This window comes from Chaetura pelagica, unplaced genomic scaffold (genome assembly GCF_000747805.2).
Source record: "Chaetura pelagica isolate M959 unplaced genomic scaffold, ChaPel_1.0 scaffold233, whole genome shotgun sequence".
Taxonomy (NCBI): domain Eukaryota; kingdom Metazoa; phylum Chordata; class Aves; order Apodiformes; family Apodidae; genus Chaetura; species Chaetura pelagica.
The window spans coordinates 229,643-240,171 of record NW_009952708.1 but is presented as its reverse complement, the minus strand read 5'-3'; the positions used below and the strand labels follow the sequence as shown (position 1 = coordinate 240,171).

The window sequence follows — 10,529 nt, the reverse complement described above, 5'->3', positions numbered from 1 at the left end:
CTGCAGAGCAGGTAGAGCAGTGCTCTGGGGAGGGCAGCAGCGAGGGCAGTGGGGTCTGGGGGTGCTTGATCACTGCTGGGGTCTGTCCACGGGCTGCTTTCAGTCCCGGGTACTTGGTGTTTGGGAACATATTCCCCGCCTTGGTCTCTGCTGTCGCTTGTGCCCCAGAAACCAGGACTGTGCACCCTCGGCCCCATCCTTTCTGGTGCCTCTGCAGCAGCCTCTGGAGCACAGCTCCCCTCAAGCCACCGGCCAAAACCTCCCGGGGGTGGTAAGTGCTGCAGAAATCCCCATGTTCAGGTGCGTGGGGAGAGCCCAGCTCAGTGGAACTGCATCCCAAAGGGACATGCCTGAGCGCTGACACAGATGGAGGGATGCAGTGGCCCTGAGCAGGCTGAAGCTGTTGAGGGACCTGCAGCACCAGGCCTTAGCACCGGGGTCCAGCACAGGCCTGCGGCAGAGCTAGTTTGTTTTTCAGAAGCGCCTGGCACTGCTGGATTTCTCAGATCCAAGAGCCAGCAAGAGATGCCAGGTACCAGCATCTGGCCCTGGCTGGCGGGAGCAGCACCAGAGCTGCCTGCAGACACTTGTCACGCGGCAGCCGGGAGCTTGGGGCCCGCAAGGGGCTGGGACTCTGCCCCCCAGCAGCCACCCTGTGCAGCCGGGGAGCCCTGAGAACCAGGAGGAGGCAGGCGAGGACTGGGAGGAGAGTGTCCCGCGCCCGGTGCAGCACCTCTCTACCCCCGGAGGTGAGGGTCTGCCTGGGGAGGATGCCAGGACACAGCCCTGGGGGACTCAGCCCTGCCAGCTGTCATAGCAGGAGCTGGACTAGACCCCAGGGTGCCCCGGGAGGAGGTGGGTGGCCCAAAATAGGGCTCCTAGCAAGCAGAGTGCCTTGGTCCCTGCACCAAAGCCTAACACAGGGGCAGTGCAAGCCTGGGTGAATAGCACAGCCGCATGGCCTGGAACCGTATCTGCTGCAGCTGCGTCCTGTCCCAGGCAGGACAGACCCTGCACACCCCTGTTGCCAGGGTCCCTGGGGCTCCCGGGTGGGCTCCATGCCCACCAGAGCTGTGCAGTTACAAGCTCTGTTTTGGGGAAGGGGCTGTTTGAGCAAGCCCAGGGACAGAACAGGTTCTGGCTGAGGTGTTCCAGAGGAGCTTTAACCCTGGTGATCTGCTCCTTGCCAGACGCCCGGTCCCAGGCGAGCGGCTCCTTAGCAGAGATCCCAGATTACTTGCGGTAAGAGCTCTGCTCCCAGTTCCGCTGCAGCCCCAACGCACCGGGGGCCGAGGGCAGGGCTGCAAGCTGGGCACGGCCCTGCCTGCTCCCTGCCCCCCAGGACAAGGGCCTGGGCACTGCCAGCCCCGGGAGCCAGGGTCTGCGGGAATGAGCTTCTCCTGGTCACAGCAGGACCTACCAGCCCATCTGCTCAGCAGAGCAGCGCAGGGCGTACGAGAGTTCCGCTGCAGCCCCAACGCACCGGGGGCCGAGGGCAGGGCTGCAAGCTGGGCACGGCCCTGCCTGCTCCCTGCCCCCCAGGACAAGGGCCTGGGCACTGCCAGCCCCGGGAGCCAGGGTCTGCGGGAATGAGCTTCTCCTGGTCACAGCAGGACCTACCAGCCCATCTGCTCAGCAGAGCAGCGCAGGGCGTACGAGGCCGCGTTCAGCGCCGACTACGCGGAGTATCGGTGGCTGCACGGGCGCGTGGGCAGCGCCAGCGCAAGTTCCTGCACCTGGGAGCCAGGAGGAAGAGGCTGAAACGGGGAACAGAGGAACGCAAGGCAAGCAGGAGAGCTGGGGCCCAATGGCACGGGCAGTCAGGCTCCAGATCTGCTCACCCACCTCTTTTGTGTTCAGGCCCTTGAAGCCACGATCTTGCAGGAGTACAGACACCTGAAGGAGGTGAGGCTGGATGCAGGGCAGGGACTGGGCTCCCGCCCAGATCTGATCGGTTTTATTTTTTCCCCTTCAGACTTACCCCAGCTACCAGCAGGAGAAGCAGCGCTGTGAATACCTCCACCAGAAGCTGTCCCACATCAAAAACCTGATCCTGCAGTTTGAAGGACGTGGGAGCTCCTAGGCAAACTGCTGCTGCAGTGCTTTTTTTTCCTGCTTATCAGGATCTGCCCCCCAAGTGGTGGAGGACGCAGATCCCCGAGGGTGTGCTAGATTAAGGGAGAGGTTCAGGAAGGCCCTGCTGCCATCAATGCATCCTTCCTCAGATGTGTGTTTCATTAGCTTCTGTTTAATTGCCACACACAGTAAGGGACACCTGGGCAGCCACCATGTATCTAGGGAAGAAATTCTTGTACTGCATAGTTGCTGTAGACAGAAGCCTGTGCTGAGTGGTGTATGATCTACTGTACCTGGAGAATTCCAGCAGCAATAAATAATTGGTACACAGCCTTTGGAGCTGTGGGGGAGGAATCCGCAGAGAAAGCAAGACTGGCTCTTGCCATGGTAACTGCTGCAACAGCAGGGCCTCAGGGCTGCTGCTCCTCCTTCCAGCTCTCAGGCGGCCCCCAGGAACCCCCCAGTCAGCAGCAGTCCCTCACTGTTCACCCATCCTCACTCCTGACCCTCCTCCTCAGCACATTCTAGGCTGAAGGGAAATGGGGCTGCCCCTACCCTGAGGGGAGCAGTGACAGTCCACAGTCCCCACCCTTGACTGCAGCAGAGGAGCCTATTCCTCTTCCTCCTGAGCAGAAAGCCACTACCAGGCTGGTTTCTACCAAGAGCCATAATGATCTTGGAATCAACTGGCCCGAGATGTCCCAACCACAAGCCTACAGGCTGTGAGAAACACCCTCAGCCTGGGCCCTGCCCATGGCTGGGCAGAGCACTCAGCCAGCAGCACGGTCCCCTGTGCTTGGCTACATTTGTACCAGCTTAAAACCTAAATTTATTGCTGCTGCTTGGTTGCTGCTGAGCCAGTCCTAGACCAGACAGCTGTGTGTGCCTGTGCACATGCCACAGCCAGGTCAAGTGGTAGGTACCTCTAAACCTGCCGGGGCAGCACTGCCCTCAGGCAGCATGCAAACAGCAAAAGCACTTGTGAACAGTCCCCAAGCCCAAAATCTGCATAAATACAGCACCTGAAGCACAGCACACTGGGACAGGGGCAGCTACTACATTCTGAAAGGACTTTTGTTAGCTGAGGAAGAGCAGGCTAAAGGCTGAGCTTTTAGGCACAATGAGGAAGACTTTCTGAATGAAACTGGGATCACACTAGGAAGCTGCTGCCTATGAAGAGCAGGATCCTGGTGTTCGGTCTGACAGGGCTTCACAGGACAGGGACACTTGGTCTTAAGGGGGTCATTTTATTGTTACACTTCTCCAAATGTACAAAAAAAAATAGAAAATAACCCTACCCCCCACCCCCTCCCAAACTGCGAAACAAACCAGCCTGGGGAGCCCACAGCAGTGCAGCTAAGAGACGGCAGAAAATGAAATAGAACTAGATACAGCAGCTGGGTCCCCTCAACCCACAGGGTCTCTGGCTCTCCACAACCCAGAACTGGCCCCAGTCTGCCCAGTGCTTCCCCAATTCACACAGAGCTCATCCTGACAGGATGGCAAGTGGGTACTTTACAAATCCTCCTTCGCCTTCTTCTTGGACTTCTTGGGTTTATCTTCCTCCTGCAGGACAGGAGTGCTGGTTGCCTCCCGCTTCAAGTAGCTGATGAAGTCACTCACTTCTCTGCCACCCTGCAGGAAGCACAGGACAATGAGGCAGAGCTCGTGCTCCCCCCGGGACCCCCGGCACTCAGGGGGGCTCAGGTGCCAGGGAGGAGACCGGGGTGGCTGCGGGCAGAGCTGTCCCCACGGGGCTGCAGGAGGCAGAACATCCCAGCAGGCACCACCGCGTTCCCCGGGTAACTGCGGGGGCAGTGCTGCCCCCATCCCTGGGGAGGTTCAGCAGCGTTTGGACACCTGGATTCTACCTCACTTCTGTACAAAGCAGGAAGAGACTCACCTCGTACTTCTTTGGGTTCTGCTTCTTCCCAGCAGGAGCAAAATAGATGGTGGGGAAGCTGGGGAGAGAGAAAAGACATCTGAGCTCCTAACGTGCTCTGCTTTCTTTCAGCCTCTCAGCAAAGGGACTTGAACCCCACATGCCTCTAGGTTAAGGTGGGAACAGTTCCAGCAGCTCTGAGCCCAGCAGCTGTAGCTTTCAAAAGGCTGGCTGTGTCTGCTGAGCTGGCCAAGCTCAGCTGTGTCCCAGCTTGCTAGCTGAGCTGTCCTCAGGAAAACCAGCCCAGTCCACTTCTGCACTGCCAGGAACAGAATCACAGCAGAGGAAGGGGCTTAGCAGGACAGGCCCCAGGCACAGCCAGGACCCCAGAGAAGCAAGGCAGCTGAACACCCCCTTTTCACTCCCCATTTTTGTACTGAGCAGATGCCCAGCAATAGGAACATCAGTGTCCCTCACGCATCCCCCAGAGACTCCTTCAGCTCTGGTTGCTGGGCACACAGTCATGTGACAACAGCAGGACCTACCCTCTGACTTCATATGGAGAAGGCACATCATTGGCTGTGGCATCCATTTTGGCAATGACAATATTGGGGTCTTTACTGAGCTGTTGGTAGAAAGAGCTTGTTAATCCACAGTCATTCCCACCAGGAAATCACCTTTTGATGTCAGCAGACAGCACACACAGTATGCTACAGGGGAGCAAATTTTTTCTGAGCTGTTTTCTTCTACCTGGGGCAGAGGAAACCCAGCCCCCCAGGCAGCTGCATGCACCCACCTCCCAGGGTGCCTGAGCTGTCCTGCTGCAGCCAGAGCAGCTGCAGCCCCGCACAGCGAGGCTGGGCAGATCTGGGAGAGCAGATTTCTTTACTCCACTCAAGGAAGTGTGCAGGGCAGTGTTATCCTTCACCAAATGGGAAACTATCATCATGCATAGGGAAAAGACACAGAAAGGAGCTTTGCCAGTTGAGGCCAGTCACTGAATCAGGGACTATTTATGTTGTACAGCGAAGGGCACAGGGAAAACCTACAAGAGTGGTTGCTGCCATGCTCCAGATCCTGCTCATGTACTTCTGAATTCACAGGAGATGCCAAAACTCATAGACCTCAGGAGGCAGTCATGCCCCAGTATCATAAAGGCTGGGCAGACAGAACCTGCAGGACTGTTTAGTGCTGCACAATTCCAGTGTGTGTAGAGCTGTGTCCCAGACCTACCTTCTCCCCCAGTTCCTTGTATTTGGGCTCCAGATTCTTGCAGTGGCCACACCAGGGTGCATAGAATTCTATCAGAACATCTTTGTCTTCTGCATTAACAATTTCATCGAAGTTCTCAGCAACCACCACCTGGTAATATTTGATCATGCAGGTCAGTGTTTGTCAGCAGGGTGGGGCTGTTTCACCCCTCGGTCCGCGCTCTGCCAGGACAGCCCGGCCCTCCCGTGGCCGCGGCAGGAATTGCACGGGAAGCACCAACGGGACCAAACACACCACTCTCCACCGAGCTGTAACGTCCTCGAATTGTAGGTAAAAACCTGTCAGAAGGTACCAGCACTACCTGCAAGTGAGGTGTGCATCTAGTGTCCTCACAGGAGGAGGGCAAAATAATTTATTTTGAACCTCAGCAAGTTCCAGGCTGAGGGGTCAGTCCAGCAAGGCTGGCTCAGGGGTCAGTCCAGCAAGGCTGGCTGAGACCACCCCCACCCAACCCTCAACCTTCCACTCCCTCACGAGGCCTCATCGTAAAGCCAGGCCCCGAGTGCTTTCCTTCAGGGCAGAATTCACTGGAAGGGACAAAAAGCAGGAGTTACACCACCCCCAGAGATGAGATGAACACCTGACTCCTTAGAAACAGTGCAGTGACACACTGGAAAGCCAGGCTGAGAGGGAGCACCAGCCAGGACAGCCTGTGGGGCCTCCCACCTCCTGGTGCACCCGCTGGTCCAGCACGTCCCTAGAGTGCTGAAGCAGCAGTTACTGGGCTGAGGGAACAAACCGAGGTAAGAACTGCAAGCTGCGTTTCTCCCCTGGCTCAGAAAACTGCAACACAACAGGGGAGGGAATTCTCTTTCCATCCATCCCAGCAGCAGCTTCTCCAGATGCCCCAGCAGAGCATGGGACACTCACCTTGACAGGGCCGTCGTTGCTCTCGGGGACAGGTTCTGACTTCAGGTACTTTTTCAGGTTCCCATCGAAGTAATCCTGCAGGAACCTCTCCAGAGCCTTCCCGTCACGGCTGGAAGGGATGCACAGCCATCACCACATGCAGGGTGTGCAGGGAAACCTCCCCAGGCTGATTTCAGCTCAATCCACCCACAGAACAGATGCCACCTGCACGTCCCAGGGCACCAGTCTGTGGCTGGCTTGGAAGACTCCAGAACCAGTGGAAAGATTCCCTGGAGTTCTGATGGGAGGCTGGATGCACAGCCCAGTCTAAGCTTTAGGCCTCCCAGCACTCTACAGTCCCTTCTTTTCCCCAAGGCACAACTATTTCCTGTGCCCTTTAAACACATCTTAGTTCCTAACCAGACACAGAATATGTGGAATTAAACTCCCTGCCTATGTGTAACAGGAGGGGCTGCAGCCTCTCTTGAGGGCAGGAAAACACACAAGCCGGAGCCATTTTGACCCAGCAATTGTTTCTTCCAGCTGGAACATCCAGCTTTCCTGTTTCCTCCAAGCTAACTGAGCATAATCTGGTCAGAGACCCCCAGACCAAAGTCCACCAAGTGAGAGGCAAGGCTGCCAAGTTCAGCAACTTACGAGAACTCCTCTTGCATGACGTATTTCTCTCCCTTGGTGGTTCTGATGGCAACAACTGGGGCCTCCCCTGTGCTGCTGTCCAGACCAAACTCTGAAAGCTCATGGCCAAAGGTTTTCCGACTAGCAACAGCAAAATACAGTTTGTGGCCAGCATCCAAGAACTTCTTTGCAACCATCATAACTCTGAGAGGAAAAAAAACAAACCAAAACAAAAAACACAAAGCATGAGTCCCTGGAACATTATCTTCCGCATGACATTAACACCCCTCAAGCTGAGGGGTGCACTGGAGGAGGAAGGCAGTGGTGGGACGTGTTCTGCACAGGCAAGTCCTACAGAAATGGTGCTGAGCAGCAGAGGAGTGAGTCTGTCTCTGCTGTGAAAGAGGCTTGTGAAACATGGTGTGTGTTCATCCTCCAGCCACCAGCACAACCACCAGGGCCCCAGGCACTGGGGAAAGGACAAAGCCCCACCCAGCAGCCCTAAGGAAGCTTGTGCTTCAGGTCTAAGGACTCGGGATCCCCAAGCAAGCAGGTGGGTTTCAAAGGACACCCATTGCACCCCAAAGCTAGAAGCTTTGTAGGAGACAAGGATTCAGCTGTGAAGAACAGAAGCTCCAGCAGCTGAGCCAGGGACCAGCCCCCAGCCCAGGCACGTGGGCCCCGCTTCCTGTACCTGTTGCGCCAGTAGTTGGATCCCTTCGCGTTCTTCTCGTAGTCCACGTCGTAATAGGCCACCAGCAAGTCCTTCCCCTGGATCAAGTCTTTGTTGTCCTCAGTCATGTGTGGGCAGATGCCAAAGCTATCAACAAGACAGACGTCAATAGTGTCAGCTCCACTGTCAGACCCATCACCCTCCAAAGGGGCTGGCACTGCACGGGCTGCCCACCCAAGAACTCGGTGCCCATCACCAGGAACCCTGAGGAACTCACATGTTCTCCTGGATAAATTTCTTGATCTTCCCACTGGTGATTTTGTCTTCTGTGTACTTGATAGAGCTGTCCTCAAACTTGTTTGTCAGGCGTGGAGGACGGAATAAGATGATGCCCCTGCAGGAAACCAGGTGCAGTGAATTAGTTTACAAGATCCCTAGGATTCCAAGGGCAGGAGCCTGATGAGGTAAGGAGCCCATCTCCAGTGACCACCCCATGCACAGTTTGTAGCCTCAGCAAGGCTGCCTGGTTTCTTGGTGGCAACTGCTGTGTTAGATCCACCTGCCAGACCCTGCTCCGTTACTCAGGCCACAGCCAGCAAGGGGGAAACTGAGCACCTCTGCTGAAATACACCCCCAGGGGCAGGCACCAGCCCTCCAGAGCTGCAACCATTTGTACCTTTCCATCTCCACTCCAAAGAGCTAAAAAAAGACATGCCACTGTGGAGGAACAAGACCTCAAGGTCCATTCAGAAAGGGAACTGAGTTGACAACCAGAATCTGTGAATCTCCCGCAAATGTCTCAGCAACCCTCACATTAAGCAACTTACTCTCCATCCTCCTCATACTTCTGCACCAGCTGCTCCTCACTGGTGTGTGCAAAGCGGTAGTTATCTCGGAGGTTGTTGGCAGCTTTCATGAATTCTAAGTAAGCATCCCCAGACAGGTCTCCAAAGAAGCCTGCAGAGACACAGAGGTGACCCCAGCTGCCCCAGCACCCACTCTGTGCCCAAGATCACCCTGAACTGAGTCACAGGTAATGTCCTGGCCTCCATCTCCTGCAGCTTCTCTCCCATTTTTACTGGAACCCTTCTACACCGCTCCTCCCACCAGCAGAAAGTTACTCCAGAGCCTGCCCCAAAAGGCAGCTGTCCCCTGAGTACAAAGATGTCCCTTTGTGACTGTGTGACACCACTGGGGACAGCAGCTGCCACTGCTGCTTCACACAGACCAGCTTGGGGGCTCATCAACACTCATCTGGCTGCACTGGTAAGATGGGACCTGACCTGCACAAGGAAAGCTGCTATTGTCACTCATAAGCCACAGCCATATCATAGGATGGGGACAGTCCACCAGTGTCACCAGACAGCACCCAGTGTCCTCTCTATCAACCCAAAGACACCTGCTTTCAGCCAGCCAAAAGAGCAACAAATTTTAAAGAAAAACAGGCTGTGGTGCCAGGAGGTCTGACAGACAGACAAAGGATCACAGAAAGACAAAAAAAAGGAGAAAAAGAAGAAAGGTTGGAAGGAGTCCCCAGATGTCACAGAGTGCAGCCTCCTGCTCCAAGCAGCACCAGCTTCACAGCCAGATCAGGTTGCCCTGAGCTTTGTCCAGCCCAGTTCTGAAAACCCCACTGGACGTTTCAAAACCCCTCTGGGCACATTCCAGAGCTTCATCGTTATCATCATCAGACTTCTTTGCTCATGTCCATCTGGGATTTCTCTCACTCAGCCTGTCATTCTGTCTCTTGCCCTGTCACAGTGGGTTCCCCAGACCCCTCCCAGAGCCAGGTGTCCCCTCATTTCAGTGCTGTGTCTACTCACCCACGACAGAAGCATCTTTATCACCAATGAATTTCTCGAAATCAGCCACAGACCCGAGTGCCACCGACGCAGGTCCTGCCTGTTTCTTGAGGTGACTGACAATCCCATCTTCAAGAAAAGGGATCCAAGGGATCAGTATCAAGTTCCTCGGGACATTTTTCAAGCTTTTTAACACTAAAGCAGTTTCTGCAGAATCTGTATGGCTCTCCCAAAGGGTAGTGGACATGAACTGAAGCAGTACTACCATCAATTTCACAGTGACCTTCCCAGCATTTCCCCATACTGCCCATCAAGGGAATTAAAGATAATGGAGAGACCTTCACCTTTAAAGGAGAGCTTTAAGGGGTAACGACACCCAGGGCTCTGCCAGCACAAAGAGTTCTAGAAAGGGCAAGGGCAGGGTGTGTCTGTGTGTGGGTGGGAGCCTCCTCTGTACACACCAGCATCCCTGACACCATCTGCTGTCCCCAGGCCTGCCCTCCAACAAGCCAGGGGCTTGCCAACAAGCTCTTACCTGCTGTCCTGGGCCCATCATAGGTTCCTGCCTCTTCTCCATCACGGAAAATCTTTAAGGTGGGATATCCACTGACTCCATACTTGTTGCAGGTGTTGGAGTTGGCTGTACAGTCAACCTAAAGGAAGAGAAATGCAGCTCCTAGTGACCCAGCCCCCTGAGCACACCAAGGAGGCAGCTCTCCAGCTGCCCCTGTGACCTCCTGCGGGGTCTGGAGGGTCTGAAAGCTCCCCCAGGTGCTTAGCGCAGGCTGGGTTCCCCTCACACACCGTGCGTGGAGCCACAAAGACAAGAGCTGGAGAATCACCAGTGGGGAAGGGTGAGCAGCAGTTGTGAGTTTGGCCAGACTACACACAAGAAACAGTGGAAAGGCTCAACTCTTGTACTCAATGACAGGCTTAACAGGAATCAACTGCTCTCAGCACCTCCATCCACCCCAGAGCTGCTGCAGGATGACCTCAACTGCAGGAAGGGCCCAGCACCTCCCACAAGGAAGAGGAAAACCCTGGTTTGAGAAAATTGTACATATTTTCTGGTGGAAAAAAGCTGTGGGACACTGACTCTTACGTTGTAACTCAAGGGACAGCACCATGAGGCACAGCACTGTGCTGGTTCTCAGAGGGGTTCCACAGCTGGGGGGAGGCTCCCTCCTCAGTCAGGGTGAGCCCCTCCACACAGCACCCCCACACGCTCAGCCCACCTGCTGTGTGCCTGCAGCCCCTGCAGGGCTTCCAGATTGTTCCCTGGCACCTAACCCTTAAAATCACGGAATTTTTTTAGTTGGAAAAGACCAATAAAATCCTC

General features: G+C 55.4%; 1 protein-coding gene across 1 annotated transcript; it reads right to left on the bottom strand.

Moving 5' to 3' along the window:
• Positions 1 to 3,303: 3,303 nt before the first annotated feature.
• PDIA3 (protein disulfide isomerase family A, member 3) lies at positions 3,304 to 10,156 on the bottom strand. The gene is made up of 12 exons (XM_009994290.1): positions 10,151 to 10,156; positions 9,726 to 9,843; positions 9,212 to 9,319; positions 8,216 to 8,345; positions 7,666 to 7,782; positions 7,410 to 7,535; positions 6,737 to 6,919; positions 6,101 to 6,209; positions 5,192 to 5,320; positions 4,504 to 4,583; positions 3,980 to 4,037; positions 3,304 to 3,711 (listed from the first exon to the last, which is right to left on the bottom strand). The coding sequence occupies exons 1-12, from the start codon at positions 10,154 to 10,156 to the stop codon at positions 3,592 to 3,594; spliced, it is 1,284 nt and encodes a 427-aa protein (XP_009992592.1). The 3' UTR covers positions 3,304 to 3,591.
• Positions 10,157 to 10,529: the final 373 nt, after the last annotated feature.

Excerpts from the sequence above, each read along its gene's own strand:
- PDIA3 (XM_009994290.1), bottom strand. Across the intron at positions 8,346-9,211 it reads TAAAGATGCTTCTGTCGTGG|GCTTCTTTGGAGACCTGTCT; the intron begins GTGAGTAGACAC and ends GTGTCTCTGCAG. Across the intron at positions 5,321-6,100 it reads GCAACGACGGCCCTGTCAAG|GTGGTGGTTGCTGAGAACTT; the intron begins GTGAGTGTCCCA and ends AAATATTACCAG.